This window comes from Anser brachyrhynchus, assembly GCF_964034855.1.
Source record: "Anser brachyrhynchus genome assembly, chromosome: 7".
NCBI classification, from domain to species: Eukaryota; Metazoa; Chordata; class Aves; order Anseriformes; family Anatidae; genus Anser; species Anser brachyrhynchus.
Window position 1 is genome coordinate 21,136,128 of NC_137701.1, and position 26,876 is coordinate 21,163,003.

General features: G+C 36.2%; 1 protein-coding gene across 5 annotated transcripts in view; it reads right to left on the reverse strand.

The window, feature by feature from the left end:
- Window positions 1-26,876, reverse strand: part of MYO3B (myosin IIIB) — a gene marked incomplete at its 5' end in the record, with an annotated part of 256,357 nt that overhangs the window by 209,365 nt on the left and 20,116 nt on the right. For all 5 annotated transcript variants that reach the window (XM_080600926.1, XM_080600928.1, XM_080600929.1 and 2 more), the window contains 5 exons: window positions 9,600-9,676; window positions 13,012-13,111; window positions 13,374-13,478; window positions 15,806-15,940; window positions 17,479-17,662. In XM_080600926.1, coding sequence (XP_080457052.1) covers window positions 9,600-9,676; window positions 13,012-13,111; window positions 13,374-13,478; window positions 15,806-15,940; window positions 17,479-17,662 — 601 coding nt within the window. The remainder of the gene's footprint in view (window positions 1-9,599; window positions 9,677-13,011; window positions 13,112-13,373; window positions 13,479-15,805; window positions 15,941-17,478; window positions 17,663-26,876) is intronic.

The window sequence follows — 26,876 nt, forward strand, 5'->3', positions numbered from 1 at the left end:
GCGAGGTCAGCCTCACAGAAAATGTACAAAATGAACTGCTTTTCTGACACTGCGTATGCAGCGTGTATATGGCTTTAACGATCGCTTTGGTTTGAAATAAGTTTTAAATTTCTGTGGAACTTATGAGAATCTTACAATCTTATGCACCACTTATAGAAGCACCAGTGGTGCTAATTTTAATTTTCAAAGCAAGAGTCTGATTTTACAACTTTTTCCTTGATTAAAGATCTAGATGGAGAGTTCACTTTATATGTTGGATAGCAGAGAGCACTACCTCAAAACAAAGTCTAAATAAGAAACAGTTCTCTCAGTCAGAGTTTACGAGCTAAGTCCTCAGGAATGCCCCAGTTCTGTCTTGCCTTTAAAACCACTGGAACTCCCTGAAGAGCAAAACTCTCTGAAAGCCAAATAAAAAAGGAAGAATACCATTGACTTATCCTTTATTATGTTCCTGTCTCTACAGGGAACTCAGAGAGACTTATTTTTTGGGACCATCTGTCCTTTTCAGTCAAAGCTCTGGAGCTCAAACTGCCTCTTAGCTTCCGAGGCTCTGCTGATTCCTGCTCTGCCCAGCGGGGTGTGAAGGCAGACAGCCTGGAAGAAATGATCTGAAACTGAAAAACACGCTACTTCCTTTCTCTACCTTGTGCAAAGACTTCATCACATCTGTACCTATTTTATATCCAGCAAAATCCTCCCTTGCTGGTACAAGCGAAAAAGAAGAGGCAGTATGCTTCCCCAAGCAGCAGCGGATGATGTAGTTAATCTCGAGATTTGCCAGTGAATGCCATGGGAATAAGCACCAAGTCCTGCACTTTGGCACAGACTGGTTACGTGCACACAGCAGCCCAGGTTGCTAAGGAGACAGACCGTCACCTTTTGTACTAGTTGTAATTTCATCATGGTTTCACACCCAGCCATACAGCATTAGGATGGAAAACACCTTAACATCACACGGAGAAACACAATAGGATGGTAGTTGTCAATACCGTTTCTGTTGAGGGTCAAAGTCAGAGTGAGGTGGGGGGCAAATCACTGGTCTGCCAAAAACAGCACATAAATGAATCAGTCACACAAACTGGAGGGCATTTCGAGAAGCCAGTGATTAGGCATTCTGTGCAATTTATATCGTCTACAGAAATACAACACTTCACAGAAATACACAACAATTCACTCCCTGACAAGAAGATTTTCTACTGAAGGATATAATTCTACTTGTTTTGCAAAGATCATTGCAAAGATTTTTTTGAACTTCAGCAGGTGCACAGGCAGATCATGGGGTGGTTGTAAAAGAGGCAAAACAGATAATACAGAGAACTAGCTGTTATTTGTACACTGGACATACTGCTTATGGGCAGAAAGTAAGCTATACTACATATGTTCATATTCACATATGTTCAGCTGAAGCAAAATACATCAAACCTTTCAAAGCTTACCTGGAATTATTAGAAGTGAACTTACTTCCATTTTGCCTCTGTACAGTCAATGCACGTACAAAGGACAGCTGCAAGCACACACAATACAGTAGACTGATAATAACAGTACAGATCTGCTACCTGGAGACAACTGCTACACAATTAGCTCTGGTGACCCACCAGCAGAAGCAGCTCTGCAGTTAAAATGTTGATGCTCCTGAAGAAAGGCTGTGCTGTTCTCAGCTGCCGTAGCTAACTAAGCAGCTTATGAGGTGTGTGAGCACAATGCTGAAAGCAGAGCACTGCGTATGACAAATAAACGTGGCACAAAATACTTACCCTTGCTGCAAGGAGAACAAAACTGCTAAGTATGAAAATCAAAATAAACCAACTGAATTTCTGCTTTCCACCTGACACTATGTAAATCAACTTAATTTATCTAGATGGTAAATATACAATTGAATATTGTTATAAATCCTATGTTCTCAAAAACAAAAACACATCACAACTCTTTCACCATAGCATTTAGCAGCACTGGAGATATTGAATTATCCAGACCAAAGTTCATATATATGTACTTATGGTATAATATATGTAGATTTGTCTATATAAATACACATATATTTGTACTTCCCCTATCCACCCCTCAAGCACATTTACACTATTAAAACAAGAGCAAATTTGTGGCTGAAATTGGTTCCATATTCCCCATCGTCTTATTTGTATTTCAGTTCCTTATTTGTGACTGTCATTCAAATTTCTATCAGAAAACAGTATATTGTTTAAAGTGTTCCCAAAATAAAAGGCAATTAATATTCAAATAATTTGCATTAGTAATTATTTCAATTAATGTTGATCCATTGAAAATTATATATACACTAATCAATTATGTTTTTTAACAGCTGTGAATAAATGATTTTTATTTTTACCTCACCCAAGCCAAATAGTCCTGAGACCATTAGACTGCCCTGACAGAAGGCTACATCTGTAGGGAAATGGAGTACCTCTTATTAAACCAAGTAATACAGGAAGGAAAAAAGATCAACTTTTGAGCACACAACTGTTTTGCTTTATACCATGAAAATTAAGAAAGGGGAAAAATAACCAAGGCAAAAACTAACATTTATTTATTTGCTTCCTAAAAGTCTGTGTTCCCAAAAATATATCATGCCAGTCAAGTCTCAGAAGGTGGCATATTAGAGTCACAGGCATTTCAGTTATATGTGGCCATTTAGAGACTTAACTCTATCCCATGCTCTGTCACTGACCTGCTATAAATATTTCACTCGTGTCCCTCCTTTCTTCCACCCAGTCTTGCTCCAATGGTTTCCACTGTTTTTTCTTCCCTGCTTTCTTACACTTAAGGTGTAGCAGTTTCTCTCTGGCATGCCTATACCACTTACCACGTGCCACAAGACCAAACTCAAAACCAGTGCTGAATTCCAGTAAAATATCTAATGTTCCTAAAAATAATTTCTAACACTGTCCCACTGCTTTAACCTCCAGAAAGCAAGGATGTTATTTCAGAACACGTATCAAGTAGAAAATTCCTTTACACCCTAAACTTAGCATACTACCTTAAATACAGTAATGATATCAACAAGAATTGTTCAAATCACAATGTAGCAAACATCATTCATACGATTCTTCATATAAAACATTTATTTTTTTCCCCACTAAATCTGTGGGATTTTCAAGAATTTCACAGTTAATCCTTATGCTAGATAAACACAAAATTCTGTAGAAGCAGTTGAAATTTTCTCTATGCCTATCTGTGAAGTTTCTCCCTGAAACTGATTGGTGATTTTTTTATTACTATTTTTGAGTGCACATTTTTTAATATTTTAATATTTTCTATCTTATGTTACTTACTGTAATTCACAAAATTAAAAAAAAAGTAGTTACAGTTAATTCAGTAACATCTTAAAAGCTGCAAGAGAATAGTTGTTACACGTTTTTGGAAGATGTTAAGAGGAAATATTTTCAACATTATCCTTATTAAAATCAGAGAAAGTACATTGTTCCTTATGTTTCTTTATCACAACATGCACATACTGTTTCACTGTACAACTGTTTTTAAATGTCTTTCAGGCAGAAAAGTGTATATATATTCTTGAAATCTATTTATGCTATCTAAGGTGTGAATTCCTCCAGTTCATTATAAATCAGCGTTTACAAAAATGCCACACTTAGTTGGCATTTAAAGGCATAGTGAAAATGTGCACATCAGAAGAGCTAATTTTAGCTAATAAGGAAATACAGCAAAGAGACCTAGAGCTATTAACAGGATGGTGACCTTGAGTCCTATGAGGTAAGCAAAGAGCTGTCAACTAAGATAGACTGAAGTATAGCAAAATGAGAATATATTCAATAGTTTCAGGGGAATGTATCGCTGTACTTGTTTATTTAGAGTTAATTAAAAAGATAAGCCCAGGTTAGTGATGACATTATATTTTCTACATTATTTTTCCAACTCAGCATTTAACTACACAACATATATTTACTATTAAATGTTTATGTGCTGTGTTGTTTTTTGTGTTCTTTTTTTTTTTCAATTTTTTTTCATGTTTCCTACAATAGAAAAGTAAATAAGAGGTAAGTAAGAGAAATCAGCTCTAATCTACAGCTTCCAAAAGAAAGCTGGTTTTGGTCCAGATTCTAAAGCCTGAATATAGCCCTTACTTTAATGAATACTGACTTCAACAGAAAAGCTGTTCTGAGTATTCACAAATGAGATTTTTCTCTTTATATATTGTTCTGCAGTACTACAGATATCCTTTTAGTGCTATTTATTTTTCATACTAGTTTGGTTACCTTTTCTTTAGATCATGCAGAAACAGTTTCATACTGAATGCAAATACTATTCATTGTTTCAGTATTAGACTTATTTCACACACGTATGAACAGATTTAAAGATTTAAAAAAAAACACAAAGGAACACTAGGGGAAAAAAAAAAAAGCTAGTCACCTATTGTTCTGACACTCCAGATATTTATTCTGATGCTCAGATGAACTCAGTTTTATCCCCAGAAACATGCATTGATTCAGGAGGGAAAAGGAAAATAATCTGTTGTTTCTGCGGCAGTCTGGCCGGTCATTACTTCATCTTCTCAGGACAGTAACAAATACCCAAAGTACAGAGTTGACACAGCTTTAAATAATAGTGTGACATCTGAAATCCCTCAGAAATCAATAGCAAAATAGAGCCAAAATTTTACCTCTGATGAACTCATTATTATGGAACTCATATGATACATTTAACAATGTCGGATCTCTTTCCTACTGTTGTGTGTCATATTTCAAAATGTAATTCTTTAAAGGATCAACTACGTTTTAAATTCATTTCTTTCAAACAATAAATATGTATGTACCATTGTCATTTTCTAGCAGTTATCAATAAAATATAACATTGCATTCTTTGTGTTTTTAAATTGCCTTCGGCATCTTTTCAGTTGTCTGTCTTCAATGATCTTTTTCTGTTTCCAAAACTAGATTTGGGACAAAGAAAAGGTACAGATTCTAACTGCGTTTGTTTCAAAAGTCAAGTTTAGTTTCAAGGGTCTAAATGGCTGGATCGTGATAGCATTAAAAGACTAAAATGTGAACTGGGACATCAGAAGCAAGTATGGTGGTTTGCTTTTGTGATATTTCAATTACTCATGAAAAAGAAAATTTGCAATTTAATTCTGACTTGGTTTTGTCCAGTTCTGCAATGAAGGTTGAAAACAAGACACACTGAGGTTTGGAACTAGGGATGTAAAGGCAGTTTTGTTCAGAAGTTTCAAATCTGGTTCCTCCTGGTAGCATTCAACATAAATTACTTCAGCATAATAGCAGCAGCTTTCAGGTAACCTCAGGTGTTTGGCAATAGGGAGCTTTAAATCACTAAAGTACTTAAACAATTCTGCCTTATTTATCTTTTTTTTTTCTGGCTTGACTGTACTCAGTGTTCCAATTTCTATATGTCTATGTTTGTAAGTGTGAGACGATACTAATTAGGTTAAACAGCAACAATTGATTTTCTGTGAGTCTACTTTAAAGCTTCTCTATCCTTGCCAAGTTCATCACTTGCTTCCGCACTGACTAGTTTCTCTATGTTTGCGTTTTCAGCAACTTTTTGGTTAATCCTGTGCTCTGCTCAAAACAAATGCTCAAGGACAAATCTTTTTGATCTGTCTTGTTCCTGCTATTCAAGCCTCAGTCATCAGAGGGAAAAAAAAAAAAAAAAAAGAGAGAGAGAGAGCGAGCCCTCTAAGATGTCCCAGTCACTCACAACAGTTAAGCTGCTGCTTTTCATGCTGACCAGCAAGAACACGGAGCTGAACAGGCCACCCTATGCCTCAGCCACTGCTATTTTCTTATGATCTTTTGCTATTGCAGGTACCACATTGTATAATCTCTTTGATGCATCTTGCACACCTGAGCTTAAAACATGAGGGTTTTCCTTGTTATACAGACTACTCCTTATCCAAGCTTATCTAGTAATTCTTGTTTCCAGCATACTTGTGTCCTGCTTATATCCAGTTATTCATTCATATCTGAATATTTTCCTGTGGTTTACCACAGCTTCATTTCACAAGGTTCATTTCTGTGAAACACTCCTGTAGGCTCTTATTTCAAGGCAGGCTTTTTCATCTTCCCTCTCTATTTTTCCTTCAGATCAAGTCCATCTTTCTCACCGTTATGTGAGATGAAGTCCCATGTGGGACTTAAGCATTGACTGGGGCTCCTGTGTTTCACATGACAGTGAAAGTCCAATTAAAAATAAATAAATAAATAAATCCTAGTCTTCATGCTTTTTATTTTGCTGATTACTAACATCTTTTTCCTGTCCTTTAAGGTGTTTTTGGATTTGACATAGATTCTATCCTATGTCAAAACCTTTAGGCAGAAAGATTTTTGTGACTCTTGAGTGCTTTTCTAGTTTTTACCGATCTTAGCACAGTTTCACCTAGAAATCACTGTTCCTAAAAAGCTGCTACCCAGGCAGAGTTTTTCAGCTTTTTTTTTTTTTTCCCCAGTTCTAAGCCTTCATATTTTGCATAAAAATTTGGATGCACTTATTTTTAAAATACCAGAAAAGTCTCCCTAGAAGTAAGGTAAACTGCACTTCACACGACAGTTGAAATAGGTGATTCATACGAACACAAAGAAAGCAACTGTATGACTTGAGCACGTGTTACAACAACTGGTCATTTAAAAGCTATTTCAACAACAGCTTAACAGGCTGAGCACTCTGCAGCTGCTTTGCAGACTGGCGCACCTCTGAAACCTGCTCAGTGTGGCTCACACCGGCATGCAAATGTGACTATGCTTTATGGCACTGGGTTGGTGATCTTGACAAATCTTTTCAGAAAACTGGAAGGATTTAAAGCTAGCCCTATTCCAATTTTGATGTGCTATGCACATAACATTCATTGGTTATAAGCATGTCGTATTTTCTGATCATATCTATCTCAAAGTCTCTGCTTATTCCTGTGGGTTTTTACCTTACGTTAAGAATAAATATTTGCAAGCAGGACAAAAAATAAATTTGGTATGCTTGCTGCTTTTGATTGCAATTACTGAAGCAAGACAGTACTGAAGAAAAAACTTATAATAATCTGAGTTCAATAAAATATTTCATAATATGTCCATTCTTGTTTGTTTTATAAAGAGGAGTATTTTTTAAAGGTTTCAGAATGTCTTCAGTGAAGGTGATTCCATAAATAATGCTTGCACAGTGGTTTCTAAGGTATCTTGTGTCTCCTTTGTGACGTAAACTGGTTGTTATGGAGATGGTAAAATATCAACCATTCTTTGTGAGACTGTGCAAGATCAATTTTGGATCTGTTACAGCAGCTTCTTTTCTATGCTCAGCTGTAATCAGCCTTCCTTACCAAGAGAAAGGGATGTATAAAAAATATAAAGTATTTTAAAACAAACAAACGTTTACACAACACTATAAACTTTTTGATGTACAGAAATAGACCTGTGTGCACTTGTAACATGCAAATTTCATCCCAAATTCAAATAAGATTAATGGCCTTCAACATAAATGAGGCTACTACTGTTATTTAGGTTTAAGAGCATACAAAAAATCAGACCACTCCCTTTTCATCCCCTATTTTTTTTTTAATTTCATAAGCTGTATCATATAAAAATATATTTCTTACAGAGGGGAGGACAAAGATTAACGACTTTATATCTTAAAATCTTTAATTAGTTGGATATCTCATTAACCTCAAATTTACTGAAAGTACATAAGGGACTTTTTTTTCAAGTGTTTTATAACTTTCTTGAGCTTCATGAAATAGAAGATAAAGGGTTATGCCTGGAGAAAATTATATAAAAAATACAGTCTAAGACCATTGGCTAGGACCTCCATAGATTATTTTTCTTTGTTTTTAATCTGTGCCAGTCCATGGGTCCCACTGTGCACGTCCCCAGTCAGTGAAAGAAATCTGAACTTTAGGTTTTGCTACTCACAAACATACAGTCTTTGTACCACCTCACAAAGTCAACCAGATGTAACTATTGTCTGTGTTACTCTGTTTTTGAAATAAATATTGTAAAAGCAAATAAACAATAAGAAAACATAAAATTTATTGTCTAGTACTGGTTGCTTTTTAAATCTATGACTAAACACTTGCTCATATTTTACTAGAATATGCACCCATCATTCTTTCACCCTGACATCTCTCCCACTGCATTAACACTTGTAACTGTTCAGTGGTGGGAAATAATTTCTTTAAACACAACATGCAAAACTTCCTAGATCCCTGTTTTACATTTTCAATTACCTACTTCTCTTCTACCATAGCATTTGAAAAATCTGTGAGCAGTAGTATGGCTTACATGAAACTATTATAGGGACCATACATGAAAGCTGTTGTTCTTTCCTAGTAAACATTTAATTCTGGTTTAGTATTTACCTTTATACTATGACTGATTCCATGACATCAACATGCATATGATTACTTTCAAATTTGCGGTGTTGTAGCTTATTCAAACGCTTTATTCATTACATTTTTTTTGGCCCAACTACTTCACAAGATACTGTGATTAAGCTTAAAGAACACACAGCTGAGTCAGGGGTTTTGCAGAGTCCCCTAGCAGGACAGGAAGGTGGAATCTCCTTCTCCCACCCTGTATTTAGATGTACAGACAAGCACACCAAAACACGCTCCGCTCCCCCCCCTGCTGTAAGACCAGCAGGACATTCTGAATGTCTGACATAACACCCTAATGGAGAAGAAGAACTAAATGTTTGAAAATGCATTAAGATCTTCAAAAGAAAGACAAGTCAAAAATTATTAACAGGTATCATTCTTATCTACTACTACTGTTCTGTGTGCATACTTCAGTTGAGCAGACATTAAATCCTCATTAATTTAACCTTTCCTTTAAATATTGGTGCTGTTTAGGCCAATATAGTAATAGATTAGGATGAGTGATGCAAATTTTAGCTCCTGCTAGCACACACAAATAGCATAAGAACTACCTTTTTTTTAATCTCCCTCTCCCACACTCAGAATACCAACCTTCATAACTAAGCAAATGGATCAGCAAAACAGATCAATTAGCCAACTGTAGAAAAACTGCATGTATTTTCTCGGGCCAGAAACCCTACCATAGGTAACAGAAATCATGAACACATGCACAGATACATATTCACACTGTGTAAGACCATGCAGGGCCAGAGCAGTGTCAGAAGCATTAGCCCGGGAGAGGATTGGTCCTCAGGAGACTGCAGATCTGCAGACTTTGGTTTCCCCCATTCCACGCTCTAAGATGTAGATCCCTTCTACTATATACCTGATCATTTTGTGAAGTGCTCCTTTCATGTCCCATATTGGAACTTCTCACCTAAAAAGAATTTCTATAGAATTACATTGAACGTATTTGATTGGGAAATCTTAAAATTTTCATGGAGACCCTCAATGTTTACACATCGTCTGTACTTTACGGAAACATTACAGAGAAGAAATTGTTGAACATTATTCCTGTTACAGGAATCAATTTTGTATATTCTAACAATACATTCATCTTACTGAATAGGGGCCATAGATGTTGAGGAAAGTAGAAACACAGCCTAAAGTAGCAAGAAGAGACTTCTTTTGCCTGCTGTGTGGAAAAACCAACAAATCGTGCATTGCAATGAAAGAAGACAACCCAAACAGGATTAAGAAAACATTTGCCTACCTCAGGTGCCATCCAAAAGGGTGTTCCCACTGAAGTGTTTCTACGCAGCCGTGTGCTGGTGAGCTGGGCTGAAACACCTGCAATAAAACACGTCCAATCTTGGCTTCAAATTCATTATCTCATTGTAATCAGTTTACTTCAAGTACCTGTGAAACAAACTTTGAGCCTGAGAGTACAGCTGCAGAATGCCTGACCAAAGTAGGTGCAGCATTTGTACTGAATTCTTTATTTGATTAATTTCCTTTTTCCCATATTCACAGCTTGTCCCAGACAGACCACAGCTTGCTATTTTATTTCAGAATTGCTGAGAGATTCTTTGTGAATGACTCTCAGTTTGAAGCACTTTCATTCAAATTCAAAAAATTAATTGGCACCTAAATATCAGAGACATGTAATCTGCTGTTTTCATGAATATAAACTAGAACACTTCAAATTGCAACCTGAATTTAAAACTTCTGTTCCAGAAATATTGCCCAAGTCTAGCTGAAATTTATTCCCCGAATACTGCTGGCAGGAAACTTGCTCACTGGAGTATTTGCTGAAGCTCCTGCTCAACAAAACATTTATGCACTTGCTTAAATCTTTCTCTGTGGAGAAAAGCATGGAAGCTCAAGCTCATATTGTAGCTTGTACTTAGAAGTTAAGCACGTGCTTAAAACAAAGACTGTGCTTCACTGCTTTGCTGACTGGGGCTGGACTGCTGAAGCACAGCTGAAAAAAGGAAGGAAGGAACTAGAGCGAAATCAATCACCACTAAACAAATTAGAATGAACTTTCGCAGCAAATCTTTTTCTGTATTCTGGTCAATTTACAGTTGAATTATAGAATTCAGGAGCATTCCAATAAGCTGACACAAAAGCAATATTGACTTAAAAATATTTCAAGTTAGCATTGATTAAAAGAAAAAAAGAAAAGAAAAAGAAAACACAGCTCCTGTGGTATTACCCAAGAAGAGAAACAGGTAGACACATATAACAGATTTGTGCCTGATTCCAATAAATGAGAAAATGAGACTCAAAATTGTTATTTGTAAGTTAAATAGATTGCGGGCTCCAAGATTCAATTAGAGTCATAGAATGGTTTCTGTTGGAAGGGACCTTAAAGATCATTTAATTCCAACACCCCTGGCCATGGTCAGGGACACCTATCACTTGACCAGGTTGCTCAAAGCCCCATTCAACCTGGCCTTAAATTCTCTATTTATTTTTCATATCAGCGTGATTGCAAGCCTTCAGTGATTTACTGAGTATCACTGTGAAAAAGCTAATGGCTAGTGCCTACAAAGACTGTATTTAACTCTGATCTCTCTTCAGCTAGCCTAACTTGTAGCTGTACCTATGGTCATTCCAAAACAGTGCAGAATACCAAAGAGCAGAGACAGGAAGTATGAAGAAGACAGTGGGAAAGAGAGAACGAACATGAGCATGAATGAATGATGAGTTGCAGATTATTTTGGGTCAGCTTACACTATGGTGAATATTTATTAAAGTATCATGCTGTTGACAGCAGTTGAAGGAAGAAATATGTATCACATTGAAAAAAAAAAGTTGTCAAGTCATGTAATAAAGGCAAAGAATTGCCTTTATTCTCAATTAAGGATATTTGCACAATCCCCTCTATGTGCTAATATCCTTATGTACTGCCTTGAGTATGAAATCGCTTTCCCCCCCTTCAAGACTGTCTCATTCTGTTGACAGAATGGACAGGCTCACTGAGGTAGTCATTGAATACTTCCTTTTATCCCTATCAATTTGAATTCTAGTTCCTTATGTAGTATGCCCATCCAATGCTAAATTCAGAATTACTATTTCCTTTGCCTTTGGACAGGTTTCCTTTGCTCCTTATCAAAGGGTAAATCTCCTTAACATTCCTACAAAATGGGGAAGGATTATTAGTTCCAGGGATTAACCTAAAAATATAAAATGCATCCACTGTTTTTCTGTATTTAATCTGAGACCTTTCAGTTTTCAGGCACTCCACATGCCTTAAGTATAGCTGTAATAGATCTCAGCTGCAGTTCAAGAACATTGAGATCTTCTGCAAGGAAGGAAAAGATGTTTCAGACTGGGTACTAGGAAAATGAGGAACACAGACTGGCCATTTCTAAAAAGGTAGATGCAAATGACTTGATAACAAGAGAAACTCTGGCAAAAGCAGGAATAGTCTCCAATTTGATGCCATTCAGCTGTCTGAACTGCAAGACCCTTCTTTTTCTGAACTCTGCATTTTTCACAATGCATCTTCCACTTTCTGCATCAAATGAGACACACAGTTCTACAATTTCGCCTGTGACTCAGTAGTAATTTGTTTCCAGAGTCCCTTCTGTGACTAAGGCAGTGGACTAGAGAGAAAAAAAAGCAACTTAATGAAAGTTTGGTGCATGATACTTCTGACAGGAAGCATGCAGATATGTGGCATCTTGGCATTTCCTAATGGTTAAACTTTAGGGAACACTTGAGTGTTTGGTCATATATTTTTCTTGAGGCAGTTGTATTTGTTGTAATTCACTAGTGTTATTGTTTAAACTTAAATGTCATAGAAACACACATACACAAAAATAAACATAGAAAGAGAGAGACCAAGGAGATGCCAGAAAGGTTGGTATTCTCATTTTCCTTCATGCACTGCTAAGCATACATCTGTTATTCACACAGTACTATTCTCAGTGATAATTACCTTATGTATTATATGGTTTTGCTAATAAATCATATATTACTAATAATCTGTTTCTGTTACCAACTAACAAAATTGATCATTCCATTGCATACATATCTGACGGACTAAAGCACTCCCTTATTTTTCTAAGTGCATATTCATAGGAAGAAAAATGCTGAACCAAGTTAAATTTTATTGCCAAGTCCATTTCTCTCCTTCTCTCCCCCCTCTCTTCTTATTCTTATGATGTTTCCAGACTGGCCATGCTAATATCTAACAAACAGCAATAATCACAAATTAAATGGATATTGGGTTTTGGACCCATGGGACCATTTTACCTTCTGCTCAGAGGGAATAAAATGCTAGAGGCTAGCAAAAGTCATTTCAGAGAGAAGAATGTTTTCTTTTCATATGCAAAAGATTCAATATTTAAATTTAAATTAGGAGAATTACCATGAAACTGACATACTTTGCAAAATGAAAAAAAGCTTTGTAAATAAAATGACACCTTCAAAGCTACTTTTAATTATTAAATCATTATGTTTATGCTTTTAAGTTAGAAGTCTATTACTGATTTTTTGTTAGAATTTTTATTCTTGCTGTATCAGGTTGCTTTTCCATTTTTCCTCCTCAAAATAATCTTGAGTATCCTCCTGAAAATCTCTCACTATAGCAGTCTGCCTTCCCAGTGGAAAGTAAACAGATGCCTTTGGCTAAACTGCATGTATCAAGAAAACAAATGGGAAGTGGTCATTACCAAAGTCAACGAGCTTGACTCCACCTTCTGTTGTCAGAAGAATGTTGTTCCCTTTGACATCACGATGAATGATCCGGTTATTGTGCAAATGCTGAAGGCCCTATATGCCAGCAGTAACAAAAATAAGTTTACTCCCTTATTTAAAAACAATTACCCTACTATTAGGGAACGTAATGAAGACAATCTGCACATAGTCTATAGAAACATCTGTCCACCAGATTACATGCTCGATACAACCCCTGCTGCTATAATGACCCACATAATATTGTCAACATTACCATACTTTATAAATGGAAAATGTATGTATGAGATGAGTAAATTGCACCCTCTGCTGTCATTACAAGCCCAATGAACATCCTTACCAAGAGAGCACCATATAAAATGTATGAGATTATAGCTTCATCCAGTCGTTGGCCACACTTCAGCAGACCTTTGACAAGCTCTGTGACAGAACCTCCATTGCAGAGCTGTGAAGGGGAGAGTTGCACAGGGAAAAAAAGCAAGACAAGTCCCCAGTTACTCAACACGCTTGGTTAGGCTGTGAACACCTAGCAAAACCGCACTACAACAAAAGTCTGGGAGCAACTAGATTTTTATCTTGCAGTTACTTAGGTTGCCCTCCGTACCTTAGAATATATTTTATTAACAATATTAATAATAAATCACAGCAACTTAGGTGGGGAAAGGGAAGTGAAATTTTATAAAGTGCAACTTATAAAATGTAATTAAAAAATCAAAATATTATGAACAGGACTGTATTTTGTTGTTAAAAGAGGATTTAAGTGTAATTTAAATTATTTAGTATTTTCAAATTTGTTCATAGTATTTTTGAAAAACTGCTTTTGTGCAAAGAAAATGTCAGACAGAAAAGACCGATGCTCTTGATAACTGTGAGGCAACAAATTGCAGTCATTTTAAACTTTCACTCCATCAATGTTCCTGCTGGCAGGCAGTATAAAGTAGACAGAAACCATATCTTTATACTCCAAACTTGATGGCATGTGCTGCCAGCAACTGATATAAAACATTTTGATCCAGAAAAGCTGTTTCTTGCAAGCATTTCCTAGTAATGGACTGCCATACAGCAAAAGAGGAGGAGAAAAAGTAAAATTAGAATCTTTGTAAATATTTTTTCACCCACACCATGACTTCACTGTCCATGCCCTTCTAGTAGCTACTCCCCTCTTTCTCTGTCCTTTTCTTAATATTCCCAGCTGTTTGACAAAAAATGATGATAAAAATACTTGTGTCTACTTCTCATCTTAGGCAATTATCAAGGTAAGGTCCTGCTTGTAATGAGTAAATATGCCAAAACTATGCCTAAAGGGAAGAAAAATAACCTACAATATTTTTATTAGAAAATTTGCAAGTTGCACATTTAACAAAAATATTTAATCAAAGATGAATCAAAGTGAATATTTTGTGTATCTCACTTTAATGAAAAAAGTGATAATGTATAATATAAAAAGTCACTGTTAGGCATACATAAATTTGCATGTAAATTCCAAGAGATTAAATGGTTTGCCTTGTCTGGTAAATTTATCTATATAAGGAAAACAATTTTTTTTAATGTCAATTGTCTTTTAAATTTTGGAAAATGTGCACCAAAAACCACCTGACATGCACATATTTAATTGGTAAGTTCTATACAGAGAACTAACTCTCCCACATTCTACATTCAATTTTGTTATATAGAAAAGTTTGCAATTGCTCTGTACAAAATCTGTTATATGGAATACCACATATGATATATCTGTCCAACATGCTACACTTGAAATAAAACAGAAAACACATGGGAAACCAAGCCCAAACTCAACACAGAGCCAGTATGCATACAGTTAAAAACAAGAACAAAACAAAAATACTAAAGCTCCTTTTTCAACTGTTACTGAAATTTAATATGAAACATTCAAAAAGTTCACTCAAGCAATATAATTCTGCAGTACAAAGAAGGTAGATATACTGATGACATTCTACATTCATTAAGTGGAAATAAAGCTTCCCCATTCTGATTCCAGTCATCGTTCAAGAATAGGGAGTAGAATTTCTAAAATGATCTGTACTTAAAAAGCAAATGTTAACTTTCTTCAGTTTAGTTATAACTGAGGAAAAATTTTGAATGGCCTGCTAACTCTACTCATCAGTCTATGCAAAGCTCTGGATCTATTAAGCCTAGAAAACATTTAGAAGTGCTCATCTTGCAATGATCTTTGGCAGTCACTTAACTACCAAGTGTTATTTTCCACTTTTCATTGCAAGTATACTGACTGCAACTGAAGAAGAGTTAATAATAGGCATTTCTGTTGCTAGTTGCTAGAACAACCAACCTCTAAAGGTCTGTAATATCATTTTTTTCCATTACATTTTCTCTGTTCACCTGTGCAATAGGGAGCATGTTTGTTAAGTGTCCTCCATGTTACTTCCTCATAACATTTTGCATTCCCTTTGAGAGTATGACCTCTCAAAAAAAAATTAGAGAAATGTTTTATCCAATATTTTCCCCAACATGAAAAAAATCAAGCTGTTTTTAGGTAAACCATTCTTATCAACAAGATTTGTTGGGTTTGGAGGCAAAATGTAGCTTCTTGAATAGAAATAAAATGCAAGGATGTTCTCTGTTAAATAAAGTTTGTGTGATTTTCAACAGAGGACTACGACACATCATCTATCACCCGTCTGTTGATAAATGGTCCCTATCAGAGAATCATGAAAGTTGGTGACTCTTCTAGCAATACAGAACAGAGGCCCACAAACATTTGCTAGTTAAGATGTAATACTATCAAAATGTTTTTACCTCAAGTACTAGCCAGAGCTGTCCTCCCACATACTGATCTGCTTTGTAAAACATCCCATAAAATCTAACAACGTTAGGATGGTTAGGAAGAAACTGCAAGATATTATATTCTGCTTCAATTTCTTCATCTACATCCTAAGTAGGAAAAAAAAATACAAACCATATAAACACTATAAGCCTGTACAAAACAAAACAAAAAAAACCTTCTTATGTATAAGAACCATTTTTTAACCAGTTTGTACTTTTAAATGGGTTTATTTTAATGCAGCTGAAAGTACTCACATGAAACTGTAAATTTAATCCACATCAAATCATGACACTTTTGTTTTTGTTTTTACATACAAAAACATGAAATCTGTGTAAAGTAAGTGGTTCTTCTTCAAGGATTCTTTTAATGCAAAATACACGTAAACAGAAAAAAAAACCTAAACTTTGCTTGGCTGTCTAAATAATACATTTGCAGGTGTATTAGTTTTTAACTTGTTTTCAAACATGCATATTTTTTAATGTGCAAGCTACATGCAAACACGGAGCTTTGATTCGTTCTTTTTTCTGTGGTCCGAACAGGACCATATATGGGGCCACACAGAGAAAATTTCACAAAACCTCGAAGTGGAACACAATAAAAAGAAAGACATTCTTAAGAGGAAAAGACAGACATACACCAGAAACCATTGAAGAGAGAAAAAACTAAATTCATCAAATAAGGAAATGTTACTAAATATTTGTTAATGAAACAATTCTGTGACAATTACAAAATACTGTTTAATATCAGCACAAAAGATGGAATTCAGAACAGCACCTAAGCAGTAAATCTTTCCTTGTTTCTGCAGAGACTGCAACTATTAAAAAAAATCATGCATTTACATGTCTGGTTTTGGTTTGTTTTTTTAATTTTCCTAGAAAGGGTATAATCTTCTTTAGTACCTTTTTCAGATTTATACATGAGAAAACCAAGATAATTTCTGAAGTGACAGATGACAGAAATGCAACTTTTCTTAGTAAATATATTAGCCTAATTGTAATGAACAAACTCCATCTTGATCCAACCTGTACCATTGCCAATTAAATCTTTCACTGAAAACTAGGGCTTTGGTTCTCAAGGGAAGTTAGGCATTTAACTCCCACTACAGCTGGAGCTGGTACTGAGCTACCTCCAAGAATCCATCCTGTGCTGCTTTTCTGTTTTTACCTTTAACAATTGCTTAGCAGTGTTATCTACTTATAGAAGATAACTATAAAATATCCTGAAGTTCACAGTCCTTCTGCAATGGAAAAAGTAATTATTTTAGGAAGCGCATAAAGTAAGAACATTTAAGATTAACAGCATCTTTTATTTCCCCTGCTATAACAGGCCCCTAAGAGGAATTAATGTCTTTCTGCCTTCTTAGCATGTGCATGCTCCAAGCACAGGTATCAAAATTTGTACCAGAAGAATAATATAGACATATAAATTAAACTAGGCAAATGTTATCTTCAAATAATATCCAAGATGATGAAATTGTTGGCTGTACCTTTGAGATGCTGGTTCCAAACTGTATCCTTCCACCATTCTGTGAAAATATTCCCTCCAGGATGCTTTCACATATCTCACACATTTAAGTTACATTTCAAATCTGTTTGAAAATTCTTTTAAATTAACAATGAAGTTACAGGTTAATATTTTTACTTACACTAATAGGATCCAGAATCTTTACTGCTGCCAGACTCCCATCTTTCTTATTGGCAACCTTATAGACTTTACCGTAAGTGCCTTTTCCAATAGTCTCTATAATTTCCCAGGTATCTGAGGGATCAGCTAATGATTCTAGTCCAATCATATTGGAGTTATAGTGAAATAATCCATACAATGGCTTCCTGGAAAACAAAGCAGATACAAATACAGTGGAAAGCCCTAAGCACTCCTGTACTAAAGCAGCAGTGTTATGATAAAGAAACCAAATATTGTCCTAACTTGAGAAGAAATGCAGATGGAATGACAGGCAGAAAGATAAAAATCACTAAATAAAGAAATGCAAAGAAAGCACTGAGGATCATTTCTCACTTGATTTTTTGAGATGGATCAACTAGCACCTCATTCCAAATGATCTCAGACACACACTTGAATTGTAAGGTTCGAGCCATTTCCTTTCTAAGCATATCTGATATCTGCAAACCTGCTTATAATTTTTAAAAATCTAACTTATTTACCTCTACAGCATTTCCAGCATCAGTAACAACTATCTGGCATGTGAAATTTAGTCAGAAAGAAACATGAGCCTGACTAGGGAAACTGAGAAGTTAAAAAAGAGCAAAGCAGCAACTGTTCAATCTAATTAAAGAAATAAATGTGTTTTCTGTTCATGATAGAGAAAAAAAGAACCTGCAATCAAACTCACATGCAGTGCAGATCTGTATAGCAGTATTCAAAAATGGAAGCATGTGTCCATTTGCATGCTTTGTTACTTTTCCAGGAGAATTAAACTTTTAAAATTCCTCTAGATGCCAAGGAAAAGCATGTACATGTTATTAAAGTAATTTACCATACAGAAGGCACAAAACATGACACAAAACATTTGGTTTCTTGACAAAAAAAAAAAAGGCAAAGAAAAGAAAAGGAGTGAAATAAAAGCTAGAGTCAATGATCAATGTCATTAATCTGTTGAGGATCAATAATGTTATTAATAATAATGTTATGTCAATAATGTTATTAGGATCAATAAAGTTATTAGGAGAGTTTCTCACTACATGGATCCAAAATAAAGAACAGTGTTCCGAACACATACAGTCAGCATATCAACAGAGAAGCAGGTCAAGTGAAAGAATTCACCAAAATCAGTGAACAGACTGGACTACATGCACTGAAGACAACAGCCACAGAGATGTAGTTCCTGTTAAGCCAGCCTTAGGAGCAAGGTTTGCTTGGGGCAGGGGGCAGATGAATCCAAATGTATGTGGGAACAGTTGCATATCAGGTTAGAGAAACAAACAAAAACCAAACTCGTAAGAACATGTCATTTTAATGCTTTGGGAGAAATACTACAGTTGTTCATATGGAAAGACAAAAAAGATGACTGCAAACTGTTCTGATGCAACCCACAAAAAAAAAAAAAAAAAAAAGCTGGTACTTCACTGTCACTGTAACCACTAGCCCATCATTCAGAACATCCAGAAAATTATACATGGCATTCTTTGTACCAATGTAAAACAAACACCCAAGAAGACCTTAACGCTAAAATGATGCTGAAGCTGAAATGTCTTTAGAAAGAACTTTCTCCTTTCACTTCCTGCACATCAGGCCTCACACCTGTTCTGGGCTTTGAGCAATATACTATGGTGGCTTCGAGCTGTGAAAATCTTACCAATGTCCTCCCCAGAGAGAGCCTCAACCTATCAGAGACCTACTGATTACAAGAATTTCATGATTTCTGCCACCAGATGGAGAAAACTTCTCAGGGGTTAAATCTGTTCCAAGTGGGCAAGCAAAATAGCCCACACCAGATGCTGAAAAATTACACTTTGGCAATTAATTCTATTGGCTGGGGAACATCTTGCACAAAGCTATTTGTGACTGCACACACACAAGCTATTTGAGGAATGACTAGATGCCTACTGCACTCTACCAAACCCTGGTTTGCATACTGGAGAATAATGCTGAGCAAAAGTAACAGCAACTTGCTGGAGTCCAGACAAGCTGCTCTCTGGATAAAATAGGGGCAAATAGCATGACTGATTTTTTTTTTTTTTTGGTAAAAAGGAGAGAGAATTCCAAAATAAATCCTGTCAAAGCTTACCAACCAAGACAGACAAGAGAGCAAAACAAAAAATTATTAACATAGTTCAGCCACTGACAAGGTTTCTCTCAGCTGTCCATGAAATGAGGCATTCTCCACCGAGAAAGTAAGTTTCATGGGTTTCTCTGTAACACCAGGACTCTTTGAAAACCTTCAGCAGTTGGAACAAATCGAGTCAGACCACATACAACAAACTAACTTTTTCTGATGGCAAATTCATAAATAACTTTTATGTCTATTTAAAGACAATATCCCTGTGAGAATGACATTAGAATCAGTAATTGTGTTTTATTACCACTTAACAGTAAGACAAGCAGACTACGCGCATTGTCTGATATAAACGTGTGGACATGGCACTAAGGGACATAGTTTAGTGATGGGACTCAGTAAGGCAGGTTGATGGTTGGACTTTATCTTGAAGGTCTTTTCCAACCTAGATGATTCTAGGAAAAGATAACGTAAAAGAAATAAGGTTATAGACAGTTCCCAAGTCATTTTGCCCCTTGTGAAGCACAGTTTTCTTCAATGGCTTTAAACAGTCCCAAAAATAGCCATCTGGAAAATTATGTGGTATTCTGCAAGTTCTACTGTGATCCTCACTGCTGATTCACAAAGCTCAAACTATACAGTGAAAAGAAAAAAGTACCTACATAGAATAACTACACAGAGATTTTATATGATGTAACTACTTCTGGAATAAAATCAACAACTTTTTTTGGAACATTTCTATTTCACAGCTTTCTTTCTCAGAAATTAAGAGGAACAAGAGGGACTCATAAGCAAGGAAAACAGTGCCAGGAATGGCTTAAGCATTACAGTTTTATTTTCAGTACTGCCCTACTGAACTTTCATACAACAGTTATTTGCCTACTGCCTTCCGACAGGCACCCTTTTTCTAGTTCACTGTAAAATGAGATATCCACAGAGGTTCCGAAATTAGTAACAGCCTCGCTCTAGAGCCTCACTCCAGCCTGGTGCTTTACAAAGTGGTGGTATACAGCACTAGACAGTTTTGAATACTAACACAGCCGGAAGGGACATAATAGCACTTCCAGTCAATACTAGTGAAACTGAATCAAACATCCTGTTTCCATATGAACAATTCTTGCACACTACTAATTTCTCAGCATTCTGTTTGTCTAATCCCTCTGCACCTCTTGTGAAACGGCTAGCTAATACTCTTATGGCATCTACACAAACTGTGGAAGAATGAGAACACTGTACCCAAAATAAATGTATTGCACTATTTGTAGGGAGTTCAATATTGCTTCCATACTAAACGGCTAACCCATAGACAGAAGAATTCAGAAGGCAGTGTTGACATAATCAGCTATGGCTTCAGCCAGCCATGACAGCCCCTATTCTGCTGGCTACTGATGGTCGCACCAAGCCATCTACCTGAGAAGCAATTGTTAGGGGAATTAATGAACCACTGAAAGGCATAAGAAAATCAATAGTCAGAACAGCTTCCTCTGCTAGTTCCTCCTGCTGTTCCTCACTGGCTAGGTTAAAACAAAGAAGATGTCAATATCCTAAAACACAGCAAACAAATGAATCTATCAACATACCATCCTATAACTGTTCTCAGGTGGTCACAGAAAAGGACATTGCAGAATGTCCTGTGCACATTTCTCTAGGGGATGAAGGTCAATGACAGAAGCAGACGGAAAAAGATAAAAGTATGTTCAAAAGCTGTTATTGATGCTATACAACGTATGAACAAAAAGGATCATACGTCAATTGATCACATTGTTTCACTAGGCCAACAGGAGAAAAAAGATAGGACAATCAGCAACACAACTGCTATTATTTATAGATGAAAGGTAGGTCCCTGAAAACACTCCTACTAAATTCAGTCCACAGAACAAGTCTCTGCTGAATACAGAAATCATGAAACAGACTCCGTGGGTGTTCAAAATAGAGATGCAGGGGAAGTAACTGGGAAGTGTGTTTTTCTCCCTTTTCACATGCTCCAACTAAAACTTTTTAAACCTCTTATTAACTGTACTCACACACATTTTCTTTCTCTACAGTTTTCAAGGATATTCAGGAATATCTTTGTTACTTTCTTTCCTTCTCCATTCTTTTAATGGATGCATTGGATAACCTAAACTTTTAGAGTTGTAAGATCAGCCTCAGGACCAGGATAAAGAGCGGACTGTGTCCAAAAGGTAGTTCTGAGGAAAGTGTTGTGAATACTTGCTTTCTTGTCTTGTCCTTGCTGAGCTTGTTGCTATGCTTTTAGTCCATCATGGCATGAAACATAAATCATATTTCTGAGATTAACCATAAAAAAATGCACACAAAACACCAACTGACATCATGGCAAAAAAAATCTAAATGTCACTACTCCATTCAGTTATAATGGTCCAGAAATAGAGAAAACAACTTGGTTAATTCCTAGCTGTGTTATCTGCTTCCTCTTCGGGATCCTTGTAGTACGATACATACCTAAATTCTCCATGATGGATATTCCATTCCATTTTAAAAAAAAAAAGCCCAAATGCATCATCATGTGTGTAAATGGGCATTTACTATCCATCTAGTAAAGATACGTGGCAGCCCGCTAAGTCAGTACAATAAATCTGACATTTCTGCAATACTTGAAATAGAAGAGTAACAGCTTTTTTAATTGTGTCCTGTCTAAGATTATAACCATAATTCAATTTGTTGGATCAACTGCTTGAGTCTATAACCAAACTCTCCTGGAAGATCCCAGAAAATGCATATTAGAAAAAAATGTAGGTGCCTAATCCAGACAATTCAAATGCATGCTTTCACTCAGATTCATTGCATCATTATCTGTTGCATTGTAATTTTTGAAGTAAATTCTTACTGCACATTATGTTTATGGGTAAAGCATTAATCTTTGTACAAGAATGCTTGATCATCTCTGTATTGTTAATATAGATCAAACAGAAAAGACGACTACTCTGAGGAGACAAATACATTCTCAGAATTAGCCATTTTCATAAGTGAACAGATCCAGGGTGCAGGGAGGCAAGGATAAAGCACAGCTTGGCCTCTGACCAGCTCTTCTGCAAATATAATGCTATTACTACTTGGTATGCTTTTTAGTCCTTCTTGGAGGCCCATGCCAGATCAGGAGACACTGCTGATTCTGTTGTTGGGTCACTTACTTTACTCCAGAACTACCTGTCACCTCATCTTGCTACTCCCAAGTAAGCACCACAATGCCCTTGAGAAAACTTCTACAGGCTCCAGGTGAACACTACCAGCATCTCCCTCAAAAATCATGTTCTGCTTCCCAGAAGTTCATTCTGATGCTTCTTTCTTAGCATGGACCCATGGCTTCATGTCATCTACTGCCTGTAACGGCCATACCAGTCGGCTTGACCTCACTCCTCTTTCTTGCTGAAAGGAACTTGCAAACAATGTGGCAGCAGCCTTAAAGAGAGCTGCTTAGGCATGCACAGAATGGGGCCGCACACTTTAAGTTTAATTAAATGCTGCCTCAATCAGCTACATAATCAAGGATAGAACAAGAAATCATAGAGGTTTTCTAGAGTAGGAAAGCCTTAAAGATGAGGGTGAACTGAAGCCACTCCAATTTCTTAATAAAAATGATCACTAGTATCTCAGAAAATTTTGTGGGGCTTTGATTCTCTTCCATCTCATCTTCACTGATAGCTTTTACTTTTGTTCTCTCAAAATTAGCAAGATATATTATTAATGGCAAATTACACTGCCAGGGTTTCTGGAAGGTACTTTGTATTTTAAAAAAAACTACAATGTAACCAACAGAGAAAATTGTATTAATTGGTGAAAGACTGAATGCTTTGCTAACACTCCTATTACTGCAAAAAATAAAATAAAGTCACCTTCTGTACATGGTAAACAAGGTATTTTTGCAGAGCTGTCTTATCCAGTAAGATAAAGGGAACCATGCTGCTAGTATATAAAGTCTTCTACTGAAGGTTTCAGTACCGCTGAAAATAAAGCTGCTGATCATTCATGAGGAATTACAACACATTTCATTTGTCTGACTGCTAAATTAATCAGTTCCACGTCTACAACTCTGATCACCAAATGTTAAATAAGATGGTCTACCTAGCCAGTTATCATGATAAAATTAATAACTATTACATTATAAATATAACAATGAACAACAGAAAGACCCACAAAATATTAAGCAGGAATTACTATCCAGGATCAGATCGAAATTTCTGAAAGCCATTTAACAACTCAAACAGGAAGTTCTGATCAGTGGCATTTCTATTGCAAAATACTATTTCTATTAGCCATCTAACCAGAATTCCAACAAGCAAAATATACTAAGCACTTACAAATGACTAACAGCTATTTCACCTCAGGCTGGGAACTCAGCATTAAAATGAAGTTTATAATCCCATGAGACAATTCAGTTATAAGCTGTAGGCAGCAAATCAAGTGACTACCGGCTACTGTCCCCATGTATGAAAAATCAATACCTGAGAAGGTTTTCTCCACCTTCTCTGGCAGCAATTTAACAGGGCAAACAAAATGCATGTGTTAGCATTAAAATGGAAGGATGAAGGGCAATGAACAGAACAATGACCCTTAGACCAAACCCAGCCTCCTCACTGCAGTCTAATCACAAAAGCTTGAGATGCTTTGTGTACAGTTGACAAAAAAATAAATCTAAAACAGATGTAGGAGAAAACTGAAAGAAAACAACTGCAAACTTACATTAGTGACCTATTTTCTGAAACCAGCTTATATCAGATTTTTCTCCTGCTAAGGATATTGGAGTTCTTCAGAATTAAGACAGATTCCTCCCAGGGAGCGCCCGTACCTGCCAGTGCTGCGCAGAACCGTGTGTTCTGCATTCTAGTTCCCATGCCCTGTACTAGACAGACAATGCACTGTGTGTTAGCTTAAGTTGCTGTCACAGAGGGTACAGATAAACTGGTTGAATCCTAGCAGCTTCACTTCGTTAATGCTAAAGATCAGTGTGACACTAATTGATCCTGAGCCCGATCTATTTATCAAGTCTTTTGCATGCTGAAGCTGAAGAATTAAAGCCACTTAGTCATTCACAGAGAGTGAGCAACAAACCTGCTCAGTTTTTTTTGAAGGGATATTCCTACTGTTTCACAATAGACTTTAATTGTATAATGTAATCAATCATAATTCATCACTGTAGTGCTCCAGTATCACTTTTACAGCAGTTTTATTCTAATGAGGATTTTAAAGAACACTCTCCTATATCCATAAGAAAAATAATAATAAACTGTTAACTGTGATACAAAGAGCAGTTCTCAGTGCTGACAATGACTCTTGCTTAAGATGAAGTATTTTCATCAGTAAGCTAGTTGTTATGCATTACGAGCATGTGTGCAGTAGCCTACCGTGACACCAATTTGCATAATTTCTCTTCTCTAACAGGCTTCAAAAATAATAATAGGCATATGAGATAGAATCTATTAATTTTAAACTTCCTTCAGCAGCTATCTTTATGGAGCAGTTATCAAAAGAACCTTTAAAGAATTAAATTTAATAAATTATAAATGTATTATTCGGGTTATACTATCTGGGCCGATAACCATCTAAGTTGAATTCAGTAACAAAGACCAAAGCAAATCCACAAGCAATTTGTTCAACATGTTTCCAGCAGAAAAGTCTTACAAAAACTGGCAGGACAATGTCAATGTCTGCTGCTGTTCACAGTTAATTATTGAACTTGAAAATCAGTTAAAGATTTTAGCGTACAGATACATAAAAGAGCAGGACAGATAGCGATACGCATACGAGCTGCTCAGAGTTGTTATACCTGTATACAATATTTAATATTGCCTTAATCTACAGCAAGAAACAAAAACAACTTTGTTTTTTTGCTGGTCTGAACCCCAAAGAAAGACATTACCATTTGTTAATATTTTAGGCAAGCAGAAAGATTCATGTGTCAGCAAACTCTGATGGGAAGCTAGCTTTGGAAAGGAAAGTGAAAATAGCTTTCCACACTGTAACATAATAACTGATGGACCTCTTCTCATTTCCATGACTTCTGCATTTGTATACTCTGATTTGCATAACAAACAACACTGCTGCAACACCATGATTCTCCCAGGTACTAACCTGATAAGAAGTCTCGTTTTGTGATTGCAAAGATGAATTTAGATCTGGGTGCACTTTATTATACATTCTGATACATGGTCACCAGTAAGAAAGACCTGATTTATCTTTATTGTACAAGGGAAGATGCCTGAACATCTAACACAATTTACATATGGGCCTAATCTCCACTAATACAAAGACACATTACCAAAGTACTCAGCCATCCATTGAGGGAAAGGGGACAAGCACCTTGGGAGAAACAACAGATGCCAACATGGACACCAGCAAAAACTCTCAGAGCTTGCTCCTGCCAGGTATTACACACTGAGAAGCACTAATCAATTTCAATCCCTACTGATTCAAGGGATTTGGGGGAGATTAACACCTGCAAGAGCTGTGATCTTGAAGAGAGAACGATTTAGTAATAAAAAAAAATAAAAAATAAACTCCGTGAACTTTCAGAACAGAATTTAAACACAACACAAAACAAAAGAACAAACTGACCTCTTTTCTGAGTTCAACTCCTGCACTGCTGCAAACACTCCTGAAGAAAGTTAGGAGAGTTAAAAAGATAAAACGTGACACACAAGGATGGTTTACTATGCACTGTGTACAACAACTATCACCTAGAAAAAACAGCCTTTAGCAGCTCAGTATCAGCTATTCAGTTTTATTGTATATACTGTTCAGTTTAGGGAACAGCTCTGTGTTCAATACTGCAGACTTTCAGAACTTGAAAAATATTTTGCGACACCATTCAACAAACACAGAAGATAGATAATATACCCCTGGGTCACCACAAGCAGCACTGAACTGGGAAATCAGTTAAAGCTTTCACCATAAAAGTAAATTAGACTGTATTCTCAATATGCACAGGATGCAGCACTACGTTTGCATCACATTTTTAACAAAACTATGACCTACAGACACTATGTTCTACTACGTCGCAGAGCAATAGGTCCTCTTCCACAATGAGAACACCCACTGCAAACAACCCCAGTTCCTACCCTCTGTTGAATCAGAGTATCTACTAAAAGAGCAAAGATTGAAAGAGAGTAAAAGCACAATAAGCAAAACAGCAATTGACACTGTCCAGTCAAGAAAGATACAGAGAGATGTGTTGTAAGGATTTTACTGTAGGATGCTCCTTTTACCAGACAGCATTATAAAAAGAGTTTACGTTTCAAGTACAATTCAATGAGTTGGGAGAACTCGTGAGATAGTTTTGACTGTAACTCATG